The sequence below is a fragment of the Panthera uncia genome, assembly GCF_023721935.1.
Source record: "Panthera uncia isolate 11264 chromosome D3 unlocalized genomic scaffold, Puncia_PCG_1.0 HiC_scaffold_8, whole genome shotgun sequence".
Taxonomy (NCBI): Eukaryota; Metazoa; Chordata; class Mammalia; order Carnivora; family Felidae; genus Panthera; species Panthera uncia.
In genome coordinates, this window is record NW_026057586.1 from 83,525,607 (window position 1) to 83,550,151 (window position 24,545).

At 49.5% G+C, this 24,545-nt stretch overlaps 1 protein-coding gene across 5 annotated transcripts in view; it reads right to left on the reverse strand.

The window, feature by feature from the left end:
* CAMKK2 (calcium/calmodulin dependent protein kinase kinase 2) overlaps positions 1-22,081 on the reverse strand; it is a 49,202-nt gene extending 27,121 nt beyond the window's left edge. For 2 of the 5 annotated variants that reach the window (XM_049619376.1, XM_049619375.1), the window contains exons 1-4: positions 6,088-6,655; positions 1,972-2,019; positions 1,242-1,295; positions 464-515 (exon numbers count right to left, since the gene is read on the reverse strand). In XM_049619376.1, the coding sequence (XP_049475333.1) occupies positions 464-515; positions 1,242-1,295; positions 1,972-2,019; positions 6,088-6,651 (718 nt within the window). In that variant the 5' untranslated portion in view covers positions 6,652-6,655. Of the gene's footprint in view, positions 1-463; positions 516-1,241; positions 1,296-1,971; positions 2,020-6,087; positions 6,663-21,983 lie in introns of those variants that run through there. The other 3 variants (XM_049619373.1, XM_049619378.1, XM_049619374.1) reach the window with 3 other exon arrangements.
* Between the last annotated feature and the right edge of the window lie 2,464 nt (positions 22,082-24,545).

Genomic DNA, 24,545 nt, shown 5'->3' on the forward strand with positions numbered 1-24,545 from the left:
CTTAAGGAGCCTGCTTGTCATCTGTCTCCTCTGCTGCTGGAAATCAGTGAGGATGGAGACCCAGCCCCCTGTTCAACCTTCTGTTAATACCCTCCTTCCAGGGCGCCTGGGTGGCGCAGTCGGTTAAGCGTCCGACTTCAGCCAGGTCACGATCTCGCGGTCCGTGAGTTCGAGCCCCGCGTCGGGCTCTGGGCTGATGGCTCGGAGCCTGGAGCCTGTTTCCGATTCTGTGTCTCCCTCTCTCTCTGCCCCTCCCCCGTTCATGCTCTGTCTCTCTCTGTCCCAAAAATAAAAAAAAAATAAAAAAAAAAAAAATACCCTCCTTCCTGCCCCATGCCCCAGTGACAGTAGTCTTTGGGGCATCTACCTGGGCACTCTCTGTAGGGGACACCATTCAATGGGATCTTCTCTGTCTTGCCCCAGCCCTGCACCTAAGAACAAAGGCCTGGCCCCCCAAACTCACGTGGAAAGCCTGCCTGTCGGATCAGCTTCTTTTTTGACAACACCTTCATCGCCTGTGAAAGACAAGACCCCATATCTTGGTTAAAATGGGGAGGAAGGGAGAGAGAGAGCTCCTTCCACTCCTAGGCCTGCCGAAGCTCTTGGTGCCCTGGTGGCCTCAGGACGATGTAGTGAGTGCCTCGTCATTGGAATGGGTCAAGCAGCTGCAGGCTGGAAACTGAACTGCCAGGGTCCCTTCAGCCCTGAGAGTGCTTCCAAGGCTCCAGGTTAGCTCTCCTGACTGGGACCATGAGCCTTGGGACTCGCTACAACTAAATCAAGACATGAGTCAGCTGGAGTGATGGACGAGAGACTGGCTATTTTACACATGGGGAAACTGAGGCTCGGGTGTGATGTCACTTGGCCAAGGACACACAGCTGGCAAATGGGAGAGCCAGAATTTGAACCCAAGTTGGACTGACTTCCAAAGGCAAACAAGGGCAATTTGCCTCACTACCACCTGGTGATTGGTGCTGTGAAGGATGTAGAAATGGTAGCTCAGAGTAAGAACAGGAGACATTTGCTGAATTTATCCATTTTCTTTCTGAGCCGATCACTTTGCCTCCCCATTTCCCCATCTGTATAATGGGAACATCACTTCCTTCCTAAGGCACAAAATGAAACAACCTAAGGATAAAATGAGACAATAGCGAAGAAAATCTTTCAGGAAGCTAAATTCTGGAAAGGAGGGTTTTGCTTTGGACAAGGACAGGGATGGAGAAGGGGACGTGGATACTTACATAATAGGTATTGTCATTTTCATTGTAGGCCAACTTGACCACACCATAGGAGCCCTGGATAAAGGGAGATGCCCATGACATACTATCCAGAAGTTATGATCTGCAAAATGAGGACCCTAATACAGGGGCTGCAAACCGGCAGCCAATTTACCAAATCTGCTATGCAATTACATTTTGTTGCATCTGCAGTTTTTAGAAAGTTTGAGTGAGTTGCCAACATTTAAAACCAGAAAGATCAGATATAAAAATCTAGATTCTCAGCTTCTTTTGAGAAAAATCAGAAGATCTGGACCCATAATCACCTCCACATGTCAACAGTTTGCCATAGTCCTCTCCACTCCCTAATACCTTACACCTAGTAGGCTTTGTTCATTTATATTACTCACTTACTTTCTATTGATATTTGAGTTTTTTACCCCTGCAATAACACTGCCCATTAGCTGAAATAAAAGCAAAAATAGATGTGAGAGTACCTCAGGGAGAAAAAAAACACCACCACTAATGTTGGTGATATGTTATTCCCTTAAAGCTGTCTGGGCTTCTGTAGAAACACATTAATATTTTGATGTAAAAAGAAAATAAACCAGATGGACCAGTGATGACAAAACCCTCCTCCACAACTTTGCCTCCAAGGACTCGTTCCCGCTCCCAGCTCCAGCAGGTTCCCTCCACCGTATCTGAGACATCCTTGATAGATGCAGAAAACCAGCCTGGCTCCTCGGATATTTACCTTTCCAATTTCATCCTTCAGTGTGTACTGATTCAGCTGTACACAATCCTGCAATGTTAAGTAGAAACACACAGAATATGAATTGTAAGTTTGCAGTTAGATACGTTTTTCACAAAACAAACACATGAACCAGGACCCAAATCAAGAAAGAGGATATTCCCGACCCCCTGAAGCATCTCTCAGACACTGGCCCGTCTCCAGGGTGACCACTACCCTGCCCTTTAACAACACAGATTTTGTACATTGTAAAAAATATGGGGAGCCTGAGTGGCTCAGTCGGTTAAGTGTCTGACTTTGGCTCAGGTCATGATCTCACAGTCCATGAGTTCGAGCCCCGCATCGGGCACTGTGCTGACAGCTCAGAGCCTGGAGCCTGTTTCAGATTCTGTGTCTCCTTCTCTCTCTGCCCCCTCTGTCACTCAACCTCTGTCTCTCTTGGTGTCTCAAAACTGAATAAATGTTAAAAAATATATATTTTTTAAAATGTGATCATACAGTATGTACTCTTTTAATACACATTTTTAAAGAGGTGTTCCTAAAACATTGATTTTAAATTAAACAAGTAATCCTATATAAGGACTATGTTGTCCAATATAAACAAAGTAACACAAGTGGAGAAAATCCGAGTGACTGTGGGCAGAGAATGGTTTCTTAACAAGATTTCTCAAAGATTCTTTTTGTACAAAAAGCACAAAAAACTCATTAATAACAACACCCTAATTTAAAAATGGGCATGGGGTGCCTGCGTGACTCAGTCGGTTGGGCGGCTGACTTCAGCTCAGACCATGATCTTGCTGTTTGGGAATTCTAGCCCCATGTTGGGCTCTGTGCAGACAGCTCGGAGCCTGGAGCCTGCTTCGGACTCTGTGTCTCCCTCTCTCTCTGCCCCTCCCCTGTTCATGCTCTGTCTCTATCTCTCTCTCTCAAATAAACATTAAAAACATTAAAATGCTTTTCATAAACATTAAAAAAAAATTTAATTAAAAAATAACAAAAATGGGCAAAAGACTTGAAAAGACAGTTCTCCAAAGAAGATATACAAATGATCAGTAAGCACATGAAAAGACGCTCAAAAAAAAAGAAGAGGCTTAACATCATGACTCATTGGGGAAATGTAAATTAACACCATACCCATTAGATTGGCTAAACTCCAAGACTGACCATACCAAATGTTGTCAGAATGTAGGGCATGGAGAACCTTTATACACTGCTAGTAGGAAGTTAAAATGGTGCAGCCTCTTTGGAAAGCAAGTGGGTAGTTTCTTAACAAACACCTCCTCTACGACATAGCCATTCTGCTCCTAACTTTATCCAAGAGATGTGAAAACTTGTGTCTGTGCAGACTTGCATACAAATGTTTGAAACAGCTTTACTGGTAATAGTCAAATACTGGAAACAACCCAAAAGTCCACTGACAGGTAACCGGATAAACAAAAAGTGGTCCATTGCAGACAATGGAATGCTAGGCAGCAATAAAAAGGAAGCATGCAGTAATAAAGACAAATCTCAAAATTGTTATGCCATCAAAGAAGCGAAGCCAAAAAAAAAGAGTGCATACTAAATGATTCCACTTACAGAAAATTCTTGAACTTGCAAACTAATCTATGATGATAAAAAGTAGGTCAGCGGTGACCTGGGAAAGGGGAAGAGGGGGGAGGGATGTGTTGTCGGGTGTGCTGGAAATGTCTGTGATCTTGACCGGGGTGATGTTTTTAGAGACGTATGCATATATCAAAACTGATCATACTGTACACGTGAAATATGTGGTTTGTTTTACTTCAGTTACACCTCAATATAGTTAGGGGGGAAATGTGAAGTGAAAAAAGAGGTAAAAATGGGAAAAGAAACACAATAGAAAATAAAACTTCAAGTGTTACCAATAAGCCCAACACTTCCCTTGAGCCCCACCGCCACCCCAATTCTAACCCTTTCCCCAAACCTTGATGTCAGTTTGGTGTATAAACTTCCAGGCCTTTTTCTATGTAAATGCACGCATACGTGCACCTGTTGAAAATACAGAGCATTGTTTTGGGATAGGGCTTTGGGGAGGCAAAAATGATGTCACACTAAATCACTTCTCAACCTCTTTTCTCACTCAACATCACTGGAGACAGTTCCAGGGCAGAGTGTACACACAGACCTGTATCTTTTCATCTGCTGGATAATGTTCCACGGCTCACAGAACCCTCCCTTCACTAGGTTGGTTGCACTGTTTCTCTCCAATGTTGATTTCATCCCCCTGAGTCCTGAAGGGATGTGACCAGCAGAAGTGGGGCCCTGCAGAGCTGTCCTAAGGGGTCTTACTGCCCCCTAATCCAAGCCCTACATATTGCTGAATTCCTTTTCCTAGATTCCACTCTGATCATATCAGTTCCTGATGCTTCCAAGGTCAACTTCTGACTCCACTCCTCTGACCTTGGCAGAGTCGCCTACTTGCCCACCAAATACCAGTCTCCTCTTTCTTCCTTATAAATGGATAGCTTAGTGGCAATGGCCCAGGATGGAAAATTACATTTTCCAGCCTTTCTTACAGCTAGGGGTGGCCACACGGCCAGTAGGAGGCAGGCAGAAGTGTTGGGCAGAGCTTCCAAGAAAAAGGACAGACTTAGGAGGCAAATGCCTTTTCCTCTTCTCTGCTCCTTCTTCTTGTTTGGAATGGAGCTGTGAGGGCTACAGTCACAGCAGTAAGGTTTTAAGGACAACAGAATCACCACACTGGTCCCCACTCCTCCAGATTTAGTTTACACGATAAACAAGCCCTATTGTGTTAAAGCCACTGTTGTGAAGGGGGGCAGGTCTCTGTTTCTCTAAGCTGATTCAATTCTAACTGAAATAAAGCCAAATTCTCTGTCTAGCCCTGTTGCCACGGTGCTCCACGCATGGGCCCCATTCTTCAGCTAGCTGAACCCCTGACTGCCCTCTCCCCCATATCCTGTCTTCTACCTCTGGGCCTCTGCTCATGCTGTGCATCCCCCCTGCAGTGAATTCTCTGTGTGTACCCATCTCCAATTATGGAAGTCCTACCTAGCTCCAAAAATATAGTTCAGTATCAGCCCCTTTAGGAAGCTATTCTCAATGTCCACGCTTCTCCCAGTTAAATTCAATCATTTCTTCAACAAATATTCTTGTGCTCCTACTATGTGTCAGGTTCTGTGCTAGGTGCTGGGAAACATGACAGTGGATGGGACTGTTCCTTCTGAGCTTACATTCTAGCTGGGGAGACGGGTCAAAAACAATTCAACAGACACATAAACAATCAGATGGTGTTGAGTGCTATGTCAATAGGGTGACAGGGCAGGGAGGGGTGGCAGGCTGAGGCTGCTTACAGAGGGTGGTCAGAGAGGCCCTTCAGAGGAGGAGACATCTGAGTTGAAACTTGGCTGTCAGAGGCAGATGACCCTGCAAAGAGCAGGGAGGTTCCAAGCAGAGAGGACAGTAGGGGTAAAGGCCTAACAGAGGGAATGAGTGTGGACACCTGAGGAATCTAAGAAGGCAGTGTGGACAGAGCCTTGTGAGTCCGCAGCAGAAAGGCAGGAGATGGGGGGGGTGGGGGGGGGGAGGAGGAGCAGGAGCAGATCACGCAGGGCCAGATGAGCCCTAGTGGGACTCAGTTCTAACTCCCAGAAGTTTTCATACGAATCAGAAGAGACATGCACACACAGTGCCCAGCGCCTGCCTGGTGCCCTGCTGCTAGGCCGTGAGGTCTCTCACCCACCCCCATCTCCCGCACAACTCCCAGCCACCAGCACCTCCGTCTCCCCTAGAGACTCTCTGTGGCCCCACTGCCCTGCCCACTCTCAAGGCAGGTCACCTGCCCCCCAGCAGCTCTCACCAAGAGCTAGTGTAAAAGGTCCGGCTCCCTTGGCCCTCAAACAGGATACAGAAATTCTGAGGTACAGAATTTTCTACACTAACAGGGTCCCCCAGAGATGGAGCCCCAGTTGCCCATGGTGGCAACCAACTCCATCATGCACCCTTTCTTGACCCCCTTCTCTTCTACTCTCATTCCCACCCCCACCTGGGTCTCCACGGGGAGGGGGGGTCACCTCTCAAATCAGTGTTCTAGGGGAGCCCCACCTAACAGAGGCCCCCCATCGGCTGGGCCGGCTCACACACCTGCATGCCAGTGATGGAGACGTGGTGGGACTCCACCGTGGGCCGCCGGGGCAGCCTCGGCGACGACTGCGGGGAGCCCACGGGCGAGTGGGACAGGGCCGGGTGGATGCAGCGTCCATTCGCGTCCAGCTGGGACCGCTCCTGCAGAGAGAGCTTGCGACCGCAGAGCTGGGGCCGGGCCTGGGACCCGGAGGCGGAGGCGTGGAGGGGTACCTCTTGGCCATCGGCCTCCAGGGGCCGGTCCCGGGCCAGGCCGCGGTCCACCGCGCAGCCCGGCTCACACTCGGTGACCACGATGAAGGACTCCATGCCCAGGCGGATGCTCAGGGACGAGAGGCCCTGCAGGGCCTCACAGGGCTTCTGGCCTTCGCTGCCGCTGCTGCCCCCGCCCCCCAGCTCATCCTGGAAGGCGGCCCGGTCGCTGCTGGGCTGGCTAGAGACGCATGATGACATGGTGCGCGGGCCCAGGCACTCCCATCCGGCGGCAGCGCCACCTGCAGAGAGAGGAAGGGTCAGCACCCCTGCGGCCCCGCTGGGGGGTCTGTTCCTGCCTCTAGCTGACATCCTCAAGACATCTTGCAAAACATGATGCGATATGATCTCTGAGTCTAAACAGAGGAGCACACTCCACATTTCCTTATTTGAAAAGGTCCTCCTCACACATATAAGAATCCCAAACCCTCCCTGGAGGAACAAAGTAGGAGAAAACCCCAAAACAGAGGACACATGCGCCCTACAGCGCTGGCAGCTACTTTCAACTCAAGCCAATTGTTGCTAAACTGGATCTGGGCCTAGAATTGCCAGCTCCCCCCCCCCCCCCCGCCCCCACCACCACTTTTTGATGATGATGATGATGATGATGATGATGATGAAAGAGAAGCTCTGAACCTACACATCAGGTGAGGTCTCTTGATTTTTTTTTTTTAATTAGCAATTATTTCAAATATTTTTAAATGCTGGACCAGCCAAATAAAACACTTCTCGTGACCATGTCTAGGCTGTATGACTTCACAATGGCAATGATTCAGACAGCACTTTACGGTTTACAAAACACCTTCAGCACGCCTGCATAATCTCAAAAGCACCCTATGTTTGCTATTATAGTCCCATTTTGTAAATGGGGAAACTGAGGCTTGAGAGAAAGAAAGGGATTTGTTTAAGCAAAACCCACTGGCACAGCAGTCCAGTGTGGACTGGCCTTGGGCCAACTGAAGAGCAGGGGTCAGAGGTCACATCAGAGGAAGGAAAGGCACCCCAGAGAGTGGGCCAGGCAGCTCATGTTGTCTGAGGAGCCAGGCTTAACATATCTACCATCTAATGTTGTCTTAGTTCAGCTGCTAGTTGGTGCCTGCCAGGCAGAAGGCAAACATGAAGTCAAAAGATTAGGATCAGGGCGCCTGGCTGCTTCAGTCGATAGACCATGCTCCTCTTGATCTCCAGGTTGTGAGTTCAAGCCCCACGATGGGTGTTTTAAAAAAAAAAAAAAAAAGAACACCAAATAGCTTGGTGGTTCCTCACAAAACTAAACATTTACCACAATGACCCAGCAATTCTGTTTCTAGGTAAATACTCAAATAGCTCTATTCATGATAGCCAAACAGGGAAAACAACCACATGCCCATCAACAGATGAATGGATAACCAGGATGTGGTCTATCCACACAACGGAATATGATTCAGCCATAAAAGGAATGAAACACTCATACATGTTACAGTCTAGATGAACCTCGACAACATCATGCTAAGTGAAGGAAGCCAGACCCCAAAGGTCACATACGTACAATCCTCTTTATTTGAAATTTCTAGAATAGGTAAATCCATAGAAACAGAAAGTAGATTAGTGATTGCCTATGACTGAGGAGGTACTGGGGAGCACGGGAGTGACTGCAAATGGGTATAGGGTCTCCTGGGGAGCTGAACACGATCTGGAAGTAAACAGAGGTGGTACCTGTACAACAATGTCAACGTTCTAAGTACCACTGAAGTGTTCATTTTTAAATGGTTAAGTTCATATTATGTGAACAAAAAAAGTTGACACTTCCTTAGACTGTCAATTCCTTCTGTCTCCGGGACAGAATATTAACCTTTGGTTCATGTGTTTGACAAATTCTGCTGGACAAATGTCACAGGTGCCACTAGAATTCAGGGAGTACATCCTCAGATGCTCATGGTGGTGGCTCTCCATATCGATCACCCATATCACGAAGATGTCAGGCAAACAGTGGTGCTGAGCAGAGAAATTGTATGAATGAATGAAAGGATATCTCTTGATGACAGTGGGTGGCAGTGAGGGGATAGAGAGGAAGGTGTAGATGGGAGCGGAGGAGGTGGATGAGAGGCTGAAAAATGCCACTTGCCCTCTTACGATAGTCCTGTAAGAAGTATTTATGGAACAGCTTCTGTGTCAGGCAATCTGGACAGTAATGCAAGCAGATGGGGTCCCTACCCCTGTGGAGCAGGGGAAAGACCAATGGGAAAAGCATTAACAAAATCACTGCAGTGGCCCAGCCCAGACACAGGTACAATTTATGAACACAGAGTTCACGGTAAAAGATCAACCAAGAAACCCATCATATGACAAGATGCTCAGCCTTAGTTATAGTAAGAGAAGTGCAAATTTAAACTACAATGAAATGGTTTGATGGGTCCTCAAAACATTAATTGTAGAATTACCATATGATCCAGCAATTCCTCTCCCAGGTATATACCCAAAAGAATTAAGAGCAGGGATCCAAACAGATACATATATACTCTTGCTTATGACAGCACTGTTCACAATAGTCAAAGGGTGGAAACAACCCAAGTGTCCATCTACTGTGAATGGATAAACAGAATGTGTTCTATCCATAAAATGGAATATGATTCGGCCGTAAAAAGGAATTAAGTTCTGACACATGCTATCCTATGGGTGAACTCTGAAAACATGCTAAGTGAAACACACCAAATATTAAAAGACAAATACTCTATGACTGCAATTCTATGAGGTACCTAAAATAGACAAAATCATACAGACAGAAAATAAAGGTTACCAGGAACTGGGAAAAGGGGAACAGGGAATCATTGTTTAAGGGGTACAGAGCCTCAGTTTGGAGTGATGAAAAGGTTCTGGAAATAGATAGTGGCGATGGTCTCTCAACACTGTGAATGTAATTAATGCCACTGAATTGTACACCTAACAATGGTTAAAATGGTAAATTTTTATTTTATGTATATTTTACCAAAATTAAGAAAATTTTTAATAATAAAACTATAAGGAATTACTACTTTTTCCATCTATCAGATTGGCAAAGACAGAAAATGTAATAATAGCACTATTTTGGTGAGGCTACAGAGAGTATGAATTGGGCACCCTTATGAAAGGAAATTCACTAGGGCACCTGGGTGGCTCAGTAGGTTAAGCATCCAACTTCGGCTCAGGTCAGGATCTCACGGGTTCGGGAGTTTGAGACCCACATCGCATCAGGCTCCCTGCTGTCAGCGTGGGGCCCACTTTGGATCCACTGTCCTCCTCCCCTCTGCCCCTCCCCCCCCCCCACGCTTGCTCCCTCTCACTCCCTCTCTCACTCTCTCAGAAATAAACAATAAATAGGGGCGCCTGGGTGGCGCAGTCGGTTAAGCGTCCGACTTCGGCCAGGTCACGATCTCGCGGTCCGTGAGTTCGAGCCCCGCGTCAGGCTCTGGGCTGACGGCTCGGAGCCTGGAGCCTGTTTCCGATTCTGTGTCTCCCTCTCTCTCTGCCCCTCCCCCGTTCATGCTCTGTCTCTCTCTGTCCCAAAAATAAATAAAAAATGTTGAAAAAAAAAAAAAAATAAAAAAAAAAAAAAAAAAAATAAAAAAAAAAAAAAAAAAAAAAAAAAATGGAAATTCACCAATATCTAACAAAACTCCAAATGAATATACCTTGGACTTAGCAATTCCTCACCTGAGTATTTACCCTACAGACAACCTCACACATGTAAAAAGTGATTTCTTGTGGCAGTATGATTTGAAATGACCATCCACAGGGGACTGAGTAAAAAAGATGAGGTACATGTATCCCCAGAGAAAACATGAGTTTATTTTACAAGAGGTGACTCTTGGGGCACCTGGGTGGCTCAGTCGGTTAAGTATCAACTTTGACTCAGGTCATAATCTCACGGTTCATGAGTTCAAGTCCCTCATCGGGCTCTATGTTGACAGCTCAGAGCCTGCAGCCTGCTTTGGTTCTGTGTCTCCCTCTCTCTCTGCCCCTCCCCCACTCATGCTCTGTCTCTCTCTCTCTCTCAAAAATAAACATTAAAAAAAATGTTTTTTAATTGAAAGAGGTAACTCTACACAGCCTAATATGAATTAGCTCCATGACGCACTGTTACACGGAAAAAAAAAACAAAGCATTAGTATGCTGCTATTTTTTTTTTTTTCAACGTTTTTTATTTTTATTTTTGGGACAGAGAGAGACAGAGCATGAACGGGGGAGGGGCAGAGAGAGAGGGAGACACAGAATCGGAAACAGGCTCCAGGCTCCGAGCCATCAGCCCAGAGCCTGACGCGGGGCTCGAACTCACGGACCACGAGATCGTGACCTGGCTGAAGTCGGACGCTTAACCGACTGCGCCACCCAGGCGCCCCTGTATGCTGCTATTTTGACGTAACAGGAAAAAGGCCATACGTGTGAAAATCACTGTATATGCAACAGCATATTTCTGGAAAGGTATATACGAAAACGGTTAACAGTGGCCTCAAGAGAAAATGACTAGTTTGCAGAAGCAAGGGGACAGGGTGGGAAGGACTAACTTTCCACTGGGTACCATGGACAAATAGTAACTCTTCTGAGATGAATTCTTAAAAAAGGACAGCTGTGACCATGATAGGAGTTGGGATAATAAACCTAGAGGGCTGAGGCAGGGGGAGGGGGCAGCTGGTCCCACTCCTGTTCTTCTATCCCATCCTTACTGTGTCTGAGAAAGAAATCATTAACTGTGTTCCTGCCACGGCTTCCCTATCAGTGAAAGAATCCAACACAACTTCAAGGTTCTCTGCGGTCCAGCTTGTTATGTTGAGTATTCTCCAGGAAAAGAAAAGCAGGGCCTTTGAAGTTCAACTGCCTGGGCTCACCACACACAAATGACTTAGCCCCACCTCAGCCTCAGTTTTCTTATCTATAAAATGGGAGGTAACCCATTAGTCATCAGGATTAAATAGCTAGCACTCAGTATCATGTCTGGTACCTGGGTAAGTGCTCAAAAAGCTATTCTTTCAATTACTTATTGAATGCCTACGAGGCTGGGTTTTGCCAGCCGTGTTCCAGAATGTTCCGAAGAGCTACTGACGTCCAATTGAGCCAGCCTGCTCTTGTGTGGGTTCCACAGCCCTCCCAGGGCAGGGGAGCAGAGCAGCACCAGTGACCTGTCTTCCCTCCCAGAACCACCTCTGATAGGACTGCAGCGTTCCTGAAAAGAAAACTGGTCTGGCAGCACCTAAGAAAGTTAATGGAGAATTTTTTTCTTGCCAAGAGAAAAACAATTGCTTATCGATCTTCACTTCAGGCCAAGGACACCAAGCCATCTGCCCCCAGCAAAGCTGCTTTTAATCAGTCTCCTTGACAAACTGGCGTCTGGCCAGGGCCTTGGCCCTTGAGGTCTGGAGGAGGCAGGAGAGGAGAAATGCTCCAGCTGAGATGGAGATGGGGGCCTCTGTGCTGCAGGGGCAGGTGTGTCTGGGTCTCAGGAAGGAGAGCCCAGACCTCAGGGCATGGAGGCCACCTGGAGCCCCACCCCCCCCACCTCCCCCCACCCTCCCCCACCCCTGTCTGCAGCAAGGCCTGATAAGCAAGCCGGTCATTCACCCTGAGGAGGGTCATTTTCTACCACTGACCCCTAGAGTCTGGCTCTGACCAGCTTTGGGGACACAGATTCTACAAGGGCACAGGCTCTATAAGGATCTGATGAAACCTATCAACACTCTGCCCAGGGCAGCGGAGCCTGGGTGCCTCACTTGGTTAAGCAACCCACTCTTGATTTCAGCTCAGGTCACGATCTCACAGTTTGTGAGTTAGAGCCCTGCCTCAGGCTCTTTGCTGATGGTGCAGAGACTGCTTGGGATTCTTTCGCTCCTCTCTGCCCCTCTCACCTGCTTGTGCTCTCTCTTTCTCTCTCAAAATAAATAAATAAACTTAAAATAAAAAAAAAAAACACTCTGCCCAGGAGAAAAAAATCATACAAAGACAATGGTTTGCATAACAACAGCAATAGCTAACATCCAACTGAGCATTTACCTTGCACCAAGCAGGGCTCAGCCTGGTTCATTTGATCCCCCCAGGCTCTCTGCCAGGGAGGGACTGCTAAGCAAGGTATTTGGGGGTGGGGGGGGGAGCAGAATAAGAGGACCTTTCTGCAAAGCTCCTTGGGTTTGACTAAATGCTAAGAGTCCTCTCCCTGGAGCCTCCGGCCCCAAATCTGGGTCCTCTCTCCCTGCCCTCGAAGGCCTCCCCATCTCCCCAGGGCTGGCGGTGGCAAGCTCCCCCACCTCTCACTGGGTGACTCAGAGCCACCAGCCACTTCCCGAAGCAGATGGACCAGGCTCCGGGCCAGGGTGAAGGGAAGCACTGCTTCCTCTGCCAGGAAGCCCAGTGGCCCTGGCCTCTTGGAAGCGTGCTCTCATTTCCTGGGGGTCGTTTCCAACCTGCGCCTGCTCACCAAATACGGAGCCACCACAGAGCCCGGGATAGCAAGTAGCCAGTGTGCCAGGGACGTGTGCCCCAATCTGAGACACAGCCTACACGGTTCCGGGCACCATGGGACAACATGGGGGCCCCAAATAGCTGTAAGGATGCCTTGGCCAAGGCCAGCAATGATGTCCTCCCTGAGATAACAGGCTTGGCCAGCCACCTCCTCTCTTACGTGGGGAAGCTGAGGCCCAGGGAAGTCCTAAAGGAAATTCACTCACCCATTTGTTCTTTCAAGTAATTACTGAGGACCTACTATGCGGTGGATAAACAAAACAGATGTGATTTCTTAAAAGCACAAATGACTATATAAGTACAAGCGGGGAGAAACCAAGACAAAAGAGAACAGAACAGAATGGGGGGGCGGGTCAAGGAAGGCCTTGCTTGGGGAAATTATATTTAGGCTGAGACCCACAGGGTGAGTAGGTGGTGAGGGGGCAGGAACTTGCTCCAGGAGGAGTGAGCTCTGAGAAGTCCCCAAGGCAGTAAAGGCGTGGGAGGGCTGAGGAACAGAAACACCACCCCACCCCTCCTGGAACTGGAGGCCGGTGTGAGCATGAGTGTGAGTGCGAGTGCGTGCAGGGGCTGTGGAAAGGAAGCTGGAGGGGCTGGAGACAAGAACTTTATAGGCAGCTGATGGAGAACACAAAGGGCAGCCCAGGGCAAGGTCACAGGGACCCCATTAGGCACCTGTTATAGACTAAACTGTGCCCTCGAAAAAGATATGCTGGAGTTCTAACCCCAGGACCTCAGAATGTAACTTAATTTGGAGACAGGGTCTTCACAAAGGTTATCAAGTTAAAATGAGGTCACTAGGGTGGGTCCTACTCGAATATAACCAGTGTCCTTATAAAAAGGGGAGAATTTGGACCTAGGGCCACACAGGGGAGAACCCCATGAGAACATGAAGGCGGACGCACGTTCAAGCCAAGGAAGGCCAAAGATCACCAGCAAGCCACCAGAGAGAGACATGGAACAGATTCTCCCTCCCGGCACCTTGATCTAGGACTTCTGGCCTCCAGAACTGTGACACAATGCAGTTCTGCTTTTGAAGCCCCCCAGGCTGTATCCTCCCTCACAGCAGCCCTAGCCAACTAAGGCAGCTCCCACCTACCCAGGGAAGCCCACTGCCTCAGAGGCCACGGATTCAGAAGAGTTTCCCAACACACGAGCGCGAGACCTGGGAGGCTCAGCTGGACTGGCCAACACAGCGCTAAGGTTTGATGCCAGCAGGAATATTCCAGATTCGGGCCTTGGCCCAGCCAAATAGTCTTATCAATTCGGTAACACCAACTCTTAGCAATGTACCTCCCTCAGCACTCCTTAGTATGGAAGCACTAAAACTGTCTCCCCAGAAGACAAAGGCCCTCCCTTGGCAGACGGCAGGAAGGATAATGCTGGTGTTAGCGTGCACAGACCCGGTGCCCGTCACAGTCCTTAGAGCAAAGAGGTGGCAAATGGTGACTCTCGGGTGACATCTGGCCACCAACCGATTTTGCTTGGCCTACCCTGTGTCTAAAACTATTTGAATGAGATGTCAACATTTCAAAGCCGGCACATTTCAGATAAAAGTCATAATTTCCAGAGTCTCTTAAAGTACTGGACATTCTGATAGCACTGGGTCCATATTCTCTCCTGGCAACAACTCACTGCAGCTTTGGACAGGAGATAAGGTCAGTCCTCACCACTTTCCCCTTGCCTCCTCAACACCCAGGACAGGCTGAGTGCCTGTCACACGCCCCCTCCCCCTTTTCCACATCTCACCCCTACAGGCCCTGCTGGGAGATGCATCAGATGACAGCGCTAAATTAGGGCACACGTCGGTGGTCACCTGCTCCAACCATTTCATTTCACCAATGAGAAAATGAACGTCCAGAAAGATTTACTGATTTGCCCAAAGTTAAGCGGTGGTTCCAGGAAAAGCTAAAATTGGTCTGCGTTTTTCAAGAAGGGGCTAAAAATTGCAAGTACAGCCCTGCAATGTCCACATGTTGCATCCTGAATAAAGTCCAGGCTGAGCAAAATCTCTAACAAAGGGGAGCAGACAGCCCATTCCTCTGACTTCCAAAACCTCCACCTGCTCGAGAGGGGTACAAAGACATGGGGTCTTAGGGTGATCAGAAAAGAAATGCATAGGATTTGGGAATGGAGACAGCAACCTGACTTAACTTCTAAGTGCCAAGGCTTTGCCTTTCTTGTTTACTCCTCAACTCTAGGACCTAGAACTTTCCAGAACACTGTTGGCACTCAGTAAATATTGGCTAGTAAAGATAGTAAATATTGGCTAGAGGCCGTTGCTTGTATCACTCATCCCAAGTCTGCTCAGAAGTTTTCTTTACTTGGCTTAAATCTATCCATGTTCCTTTAGTTTATAGCAGCAGCCTGATTTACATCTGGGAAACCACTCTTTCTTGTGAAAGGTGTTCCATGTAGATGTCTGTACCATCAACTTCAGGGGTTCCCATATAACTTAAGTCTGCTCAATCAGGCGTGAATTTCTCTGGTCAAGTGATTTGATTCAAGAGCAGGTGTGTGACTTAAGTCAGACTACCAAGTCTTATTCTAGGGTTTGGCAGAAGTATTGCAAAGGTCTCTTTCTACGGTACTTGGAGCAAGAAGGATGGATTTCTAGAGTTATCAGGGGCTGGGGAGAACCCTGGCTTAGAATAAAGTCAACAGAGAGAGAAGAGAGGTGACAGAGAAGAACTGAAGCTGGAGACATTGTATGGGTACCTGGATCCAGCCATGCCTGAAGTCCATAGATACCAGAAGCTTTTAACTACATGAGCCAATACCTATTTTTGCTTGTTAGTTTGTGACTGGTCTTCTGTCACTTACAACCAAGGGTCTTGCCTGATAGACAACCCAGAGCTGATTGACAGAAAAGCTTCCCCACTAAGCTTCTTGACAGATCAACAGTTGCCTACACCTTAAGGCTCTCAACCAGGCCAAACCACCAGGCAGCTGCAGGTTCCCTGGTAACCCAGATAGCCTTCACCTTGACAGTCAGGCAGAAACCAGAACTTCCAAAGTCTTTTTTTTTTCTCTCTCTAACCTTAAATAAAAAAATCAAGGATGGGGAAAGGAAGGGCCGATAAATAGGACAGAGCAAAGGAAAGAAAGTGACCAGCACCTTCAGTACAAGAAATGTATCACTGTAGCAGCGGCCATGGCAGCTTTAGATGGGAGCCAGGCACCTGTAGTGCTTGCCAAGTGGCAGGCACTATTCTAAGCACTTTGCATGTATCATGTCATCTAACTGTCACAACAACATTAGGAGTCATGTCCAGGTATCATGCTTATTTCACTGGTGAGGAAACTGAGGCAGAGAGTCCAAGTGACTTGCCCACAATCAAACAGTGCTTTTGGGAGAGCACAGGTGTGAAACCAGAGGCTCCTGGAGAGGTGGGGCATGGTGATCAAGTGCACGTCCCTTCTCCTGCACACAGCAAATGCTCCCTACACTGAGGCTATTGCCAAGAAAGCATTCTATGGCTAGCAAGTTCAAGCCCCTCAACTGGCCTGAATTTATATTAAAACAAAAATTTTTATCTCTAATCCCACCATGCTAACTTTATTCTTTGCATCTTCTCCTCTAACTCTTGTCCACATACATCCCTTTTTGCAAGATGTAAATTAAAGTGTGCATACAACTTTGCGTCCTTGCTTCCGTATGTCAAAACAATTTGCGCACACTCCCAAGGCTTTCATCATCAGCGTGAAGGGCTGCAGATGGAGTCCCTCAGACCCAGGGAGGTGAGGCGACCTCCACGAGGCAGCCCAGCAGGTCTCCAGGGCTAGAAAACCAGGAGTCCTGACCCCTGCAGCCCCGTGTGCCCTGGGGGCCAGGATGCTTACAGAGCAAGAAGCTCAGGTGTCTTCCTTTGAGGCTACTGATTGGTGGAGAGTGGCTGGGATCACACAGCCAGGTGCACACTGGTGGTCCCCACCTTGAAGAGCCAGGAAGGGCAACCGGGTAGGTGAGTGTGGAGTGGGTGTTGGGGGTATTTGGCAAAGGGAGGTAGGAGCCATTTACTTCTTTCCTCCTCTCCTACTGCATCTTTCACTGAACCAAAGGAAGAGACAGGCAAACAACCGGAATTTCAGTTTGTAATGAAAAGAAAAAGACCTGGACTCCAACATTCTGCAGCTTGGCAAGCAGGAGATGGAAGGGGCCAGCTCAGAACCCACAAGCACCCCTGCCTTGCCCACCCACAGGGCTCCTCCCTCCCTCCCTCTTCCCTGCTGTTTGGAGGTGATACTAAATCTAGTTCCCTCCCTCCGCAGCCTCCAGCACAAAGCAACCCCAGCTAGTAGGGGCAAGGAGGGGCTGGGAGCTGGCTCTGCCTCTGAGGGACCAACCCTGTCCCCCACACCTGGACACAGAAGACAGGGGAATTGTCTGGGATGAATCTAAATAAACTCTCTTTCCATCAGAAGCCTCAAAGGCAAAATCCCAATGCACCTTTAAAAACCCATGAGGGAGGTGTTCTTTCTTCCACACCCTGCCCCCACCCAAACCACTAGTTCTCCATTTAAACTACTCTAGCAGAGGCTTATCTCTAGCACCACCCATGATGCCCCTTCCCCCATCCACTCACCTCCTACCTCATGCCCATGTAGGCAGAGGGGCAAGGCCTTGGCCTGGGGAGGGATGAGGGGGCATTTTCTTGGGGGACCATCCTCTCTCCTCTCCAGGTTGGAATTAGCATTTTTATCTCTGCAACTGCCATCTCTCAACTATTTACAGAAGCCAACAGGATAAAAAGAGACAACATAAAAATAGTTGCTCAGCAGCTTTCAGGATGGGGTGGGGGTGGGGGTACAACAGACTCTTGGAATTTTCTTGCTCTCCTTTTCAAAAGGGAAAATGCTAGAATTATTTATCTTTTCCAAAGCACTCCCAGAGAGTTCACAGATCACTCACCTGGGAGCTCTCTGGGGACAGGGACCAAGTCCCAGCGTCCCTCAGCTCCCAGGACAGGGCTTGTCACCAACCCCCCTCCCCCAAAAGTGTAGGTTCAGTTCAGTGAAATATCATCAAAGTTCCAGAGCCAGCGCTAAGTGAAACGCGGCGCCCTGCTCTGCCCTGTTTCCATCCAGCCTTCCAAAAACACGAGGCAGTCAAAAACACAAAACAAAACAAAACTTGGCTTTTCTCTATGCTTAACATGTTTCATAATTGAAGAAAAAAGTTCAGCAGCACCACTACCAACACGACAGAAATGGAAAACACTGACGCCTGAAATCACTCTTTCCCCGTTTTGGTCACTAACATCCCCAGCAAGGAATGCCGGAGCCAGAGATCTTCGGAGGAGCAACGGCACCCACCTCCTTTGAAATATGCCAGATTTGGGTTGTGTTGAGGAAGGGATCCAATCAGGGAAGAAAGCAAAAATAATCACTTAAAACCTTATTTTTTCAGAGAGCAAAACCATACCCTCCTGGAAAAGGGGGATTCCATTCCATGAGAAAATGGGCATCGTCCGCCAGCATATTATATTAAAAGGTATGTCAGGAAACTAACTATACAGATCCCAGGGGCTTGGGCCTTGATTTTCTCATCTGTAAAATGGAGCCGCTGTGACCTAGCTAGAGGGTAGCTATGGTGTCCATCTTCTGTGTGAAAGCCAGCTCACAGTTAACCCCCCCAAAGACCGTGTTCTCTCCTCCTCTTTGCACTCCTACTCAGCTATCAAACAGGGAAAGGCTGAGGGGCTAGTCTTTTCTGGGCTTCCTCCCAGCTTGGTTTTTGCTAGATTTCCAATTTCCGTGGTGGGCATTTCTGGCCAAGCTGTCGGGAGACTGAGCTGACTCCATGCCCGGCCACAGGGTTAGGGCTCCATCTGTCTGGTGAGGCTTTCTCTGCTTTGTGGATTACCTTACCTAGAAAAAGTCTCACAAAATACATACCGATAAGATGACATGGGGACCTACATTTAACAAATCATCGCGACTGAAGAGAATGGAACTGAATGAAATCCACACTCTCCCTTAAGATCACATGCGTCACACCTGTGCACTGACCCTGGAGGCACTGAGCTTTGGGAGGAAGCAGGATTCTTGTGGAGGGGGGCGAGCGAGACGCAGGGAGTTCTGAAAACCCTATTCCAGGAAGCTGTTCCCCAACTGATTTCAGAAACCCTTCCTTCCATGACCCTCTTCCTGCAAACAGAGAGACACAATAATGTCTTATGCCCAGAGGTTTATTAATTGGGGGCTGAGAAGGCAGAGGAATGCGCAAAGTGGCCTTAAGAAACCCTTGTGTTGGAAACAACCCAAATATCCACCAACCGATGAAAGGATAAACAAAATGGGGTCTATCCATACAAGGGAATATTACTCAGCCATAGAAAGGAAGCACTGACAGAGTCTACAGCATGGATGAACCTTGAAAACATTATGTTCCACGAAAAAGAAGCCAGACACAAAAGGTCTCCTATTATTAACAGGCCAAGAAGGCGACAAGCACAGCCTGAAAGAAAAAAAGGCCATTCCAAAAGAGAGACGCAATTTCCTTAACTTCCAGGAAAGAAGACCAGAAATGAGGGAGAAGGCCGTTGCAGCACTGCGGAGCCAGGCATGCCTGAACCCCACACACCCGGGCCCTGTAACCCAAGGGGGAGGAGCTAACTGGAAAAGCAAAACATCTAGGGGAAAATAGCAACACAAGGCCCTCTGACCCAAAGGAAAATCTGAAACAGCATTTGTCCCAAGTCTCCAGGATTGGGAAAGGATATGGGAGCTCTCTGCTTCCCATAGCCACTGGGAGGCAGCCCGCCGGGGAGAGGAAGGTTCTAAGCGACCCTAACCAAGTTACCGTATTTTGTCTCTCTGAGCCCTTCCATTAAATGGGTTCATGATGGGGTGAGGACGACTCTGTGACCCATGTTAAAATCTGAGCCAAAATAGGCCTGGCCTGCCCCACCCAGTCCATCCCTTCCTGAGAGTACTGTCTCCCCACCTTGTAGCCCATCTTGGTTCCAAGTTGACATTCTCAAGGAGAGCACTCTGGGTTACTGCAGAGTTCCCTCTGCTAGGTGAGATCCCTCCCCTCCTACTCCCATCCAATCTGTTTTTTTGTTTGTTTGTTTTTAAGCCCATCACTCAAGGCTGAGCACAAAGGACACCCCTTTCTGGGAGCCTCCTGGATTCATACCAGCCAGAAGAGATTTCACCAGAACCTCCACTGCCATCTGCTTCCTTCATTGCCACCACACTTATTCCTCCTGGTGATTCTCAACAGGGATGCTCCCGGCATTCAGGGCAGGACAATTCTTTACGCCTGGCATGGATCTGGCCTGCTTGCCGGACATTTTGAATCCCTGGCTCCCACCTACCAAAGCCAGAAGTGCTCAGCATCATTTTGACAACCAAAGTCACCAGACACTTTTCCAAACTCTTGCCAGGAAGGTAGGACCACCCCGATGGGAACAAAGGTATTAGGAATATGTTTGGCTTCTGGCCCACTCACAACTTGGGAGCAAGGGCAAGCCCAGTCAGCACCATGCCTGCTTAGATCTGTGTCCACATAGACTGGTTTAGTAAACAATTCTGGGCCTGTCAAAAAGCTGAGGGACTTTGCAAGGGACTCTGCTCTAAAACGAGCGGGCTCTAGGGCCTGACATACCCGGGTTGGCTGTGTGACCCCCAGGGCCAGTTACTTAACCCCTCTGACCCCTCTATAAAATGAGGCTAACTCCCAGCAATGCTGCAGGATTGTTTCCACCCTTCAATCTCCTCATCTCTACAATGGGAATAAAAAATCTCTTCCTCTAGGATGTTGGTAGGAAATGAGAGGATGCATGTAACACACAGCACAGTATTTAGGGACTCATCAAATGATGGCTATTACTTTTTATTACAAAAATACACTGTGCTCTCACTACCAGTAGCTGTTTTCCTATGTCAGAAGGGTTTATGATGAGCAATCTGGAAGGAGATTCGAAGGCTCACCATGAAGCTGTATTTGCATAGCATGCACCCAGTTAATTCTTAAATTGCATGTTTCTGTGGGGTGGTTTGGGAGGAGGGGGGCTAACGTCCCCAAAGCCCTCCCCAGGTTGCCCTACCTCCCCCTGAGAACAAGGGAGCCAATGGGGATGGAGAACTCTCTCTTCCCTCTCCCCCTGGGGGCAGAGCCAGGGGAGGGGATGTGGTAAACGACAGTACCACTCTAGGGCACGTGAAGTTTCTATCTCTAGGGCTGTGGGGACTCCCAGAGTGAGGAAGATAAAAGTTGCCCCTAAGGAAGTGGACACTAGAAGTCCCACGCCAGGCCAGCGAGCCCTCTCTGAGCTCCCTGCCACACGGATGCCATCCCTCTCCGACCAACCTTCTGGGGGAGACAGGAGGGGATAAGGTGCAACCTCCTCAGCGCCAAGTGCAAGCAGCAGAGCGGCTGGCAGAGCTGTGAAAACACCCCGCTTCCCAAACTGGGCAGTGCAGAGAGTGGGGGGAGCCTGCGAGGGCTCCAGGAACCAAGACCCAATGCTAAGCGGGACTGGGCCCAGAATCCCCGCGTCCCCAGGAGTCAAGCAGAGGGTGCCGGTGAAGGCACCTCTCTGCACTCACTGAGTGCTGCGGTCCCGAGGTAAATTTAGGTCAAAAGGACCGAGCCAGCGCGGTTCCGGAGGGCGGAGGCAAAGGGCCGACTAAGAGAGGCAAAGGTCCCCAGGCCCCGCAACTGCTGATCCAGGGTCCTGCCGCCTGGTGTCCAACCTACCAGGGCCTGGGCTTGCCCCCAAGACAAGCGGGGTGCGGGGGTGGGGTGCTCAAAGTCCGTCGGCCCTCTGCTCTCCTGCGCTCTGTAGCTTTCCCCACCTGTCAAACGCGAGGGGGTGGGCCTAGGCCGCCTCCAAGATCCTTGACGGCCCCGGCCGCGGGTGATACACGGGTTCCAAACTCCGGGACCGCCCCTGCCACCCCCGGCCGGGCGCGGCCCAGCCGAGGAGGCTACGCCGAGGCCCCGGGCGCCCCGAGGACGCGGGGGGAAGGGGCGCCGGGGGGCCGGGTCCCCCCACGTGGCGGGGCGTGGGGCGGCGCACGTGGGGTCCTTTCGGTGGAGGGAACCTGGGGCCGGCCTCTGGGCTTTGTCTGCAATCCCGGCAGCGGCCCCCAGCCCCTAGGAGGCGAGGGCGCCCGGGACTGCGGCGCTGCGGCCCCGACCCGCGGCCCCGCTCCCGTCAGCTCACCTGGGCTCCGCGCCGCCGCCGCCGCCGCCTCCCGCGCTCTGCGCCCCCGGCTCGGCTCCGCTGGTCTCGGCGCGGCCACGCGCTCCACTCCGCGGCCCCGGCGGGCGCGCAGGGGGCGGGGACGGGAGGAGCCGCCCGGTCCCGGCTGGAGCGCGACGCCGCCGCGGGCTGCGCGGGGATTGGCCGCGGCCGCTGGAAACCCGGGCGCGGAGCCGCCCTCGGCGCGCCCCCGCCGGCTCGGCCCCGCTCGGGTGAGGGCGGGGAGGTGGGAGCCGGCTGAGACGAAAGTAGCGGCAAGGCTGGCGGGGCGGGGGGGGGGGGGGGGGGGAGGAGAAGAAAGGGGAGGAGGCGGCGGCGAGGGGAAGTGGGGCGGGGCCGGGAGCGGTGGAAGGAGGCCGCGGACCCGCGAGGAGGGGAGAGACCTGCCGGGCGTCCGAGCGCGAGAGGCTGCGCGGCAACTTTGCCCCCGTCCGCGGCGCGCCCCTACGCCCGTTCTCTCCGCGGCGGCTGCGGCACCCTAGGGCAGGCCGGACGCGCGGGCAGCGCTCGCATTGTTTGGCCAGACGCGGGGACTGCAGGGCGGCGGCTGAGTCGTGGAAAGTTCCCCAAGCCCGCGGGACACCCGGGTCCCGCCTCGCGGCCTGGCTTCCGTCCCGGGGCTGCTGCCTCTGTACCAGCTGCCGGGAGGTGGATGCAGCCTGATTCGGGTCACCGCTCATTCGGGGAACCCCCTTCCTCACCCGCCTCTCCACTGACCACCGCTCGGGGCCTGCCCTAAAGGCTGGGGAACACTGTTCCTTTCCCACCCCCACTCCACCCGGATGTACCAAACTACTCCAAACCCAATGAAGTTCTAGCTTTCCCCCAAAACTACTTAGATGCTTTTTGTGAGATACATCATATTCTTCACAGTCTACCCCTTTGGGTGCCGTACTTTGCTGGAGCCTTAAGAGTGTGTTTAGTCCCCCATCCGGGACTAAACAGCACTGCAGGGGGAGGGAGAGAGAAGACCTCAAGGGTTACCTGACCTGCCGGCCTTAGATGGTTTTGAAATCCAGTCCTGAACCAAAAGTTACCCGAGGGATGTCTTCCCTGACCCTGCCAAGAAGCCAAAAGGGAATCAAGTCCAGAGGGGAGTCAAAAGCCAAAGTAATTAAAGGTTCAAAGTCCTCTTGTCAACTGGGTGGATTTCTGTTGAGGTCCTCTGGTATTTCCATGCTACAGGAGCCCTCATAGACAATTCCGAGCTTTTGGATAAGATGTCCACCCTTTCTGATATTCACCAGGTCTCATGCTTTTGTGGTAATAGTAAAAACCCGGAAATAGCCTTCCTGAATGTTCATCAGGGGAATGGATAAACAAAACGTGTTATGGCCGTTTGATGGGATACTGTCAATAGTTCAAACGAGTACATTACATCTATTTGCACACATATGGGAAGATCCCCAAACCAGAATGCTGTGTAAAGGAGCAAGTTGCAGAATACAGTATGATGTACAATTTGTATTTAAAACCCCCACATAGTCTATCTTGTTCATGGACACATGCTTACACATAAGTGTTTTTTAAAAAGGTTAACAGGGATTGGCTGTAAATTAAATTCATGACAATCTGCTACAAAGATGGAAGTAGGGACAGAGAATAGAGACAAGCAACCCAGACAGTTTTGTGCCTTTCACTTATGAATGTATTTGAAGCAAATGGTAAAATGTTAAGTCAGTTCTGAGTGGTGGATGCATAGTTCTTTATTTTTCTATAGTTTGCTATATTCTCCCCCAAAATATGTATTAGGGAGCATTTTGAACATATCTGACTCTATGTCAGGGGTCAGCAAACTTTTTTTGTAAAGGGCCAGATAGTAAATATTTTTGGCTTTCAGTCTATGTGGGCTCTGTGACAACTTCTCACTCTGCCATTCTAGCAGCCATAGACAAAAATAAATGAATGGGTGTGGCTGTGTTCCAATAAAACTCTTATTTACAGACACTCAAAGTTAAATTGTATTTAATTTTCCCATGTCACAAAATATTATTGTTTTGATTTCTCTTCAACCATTTAAAAATGTTTCAACCAATCTCAGCTAGCAGGACTTCTAAAAACAGGCGACATGTCAGATTTGACCCATGTGACCAATAGCTTGGCAACCCCTGCTTTACTAAAGAAACCAAAATAGATATTGGTTGATGTCTGTACCTGCTACTTGTTAAAATATACAATTCTGTATGTTTATATCATGTTACTAAATCATCTATGTCTTATTAGAACACTATAACTCATAGGCAGAAACTTAGATATACATACAGCTGTATCAAGCAAGAAGCCAGTTATGTGAGAAAGGCAAGAAAGTGCCCATTCAAATCCAAACTCTAGCCCAAGATCCACTACTTTCTGCAAGAAGTTCCTGAAATGTTATGACCCAGGCCCTCCTTGATCTCTCCCCTCTCTTACCTCCTGTGGCAAGGACTATACCACATAATGGATGCTTGGCCACTAAGTTGTCTCTATTCCTTCCTTTTCACTAATGGGTTCAGACTTGCCAATAGAGCTATAAATTCCTGGAGG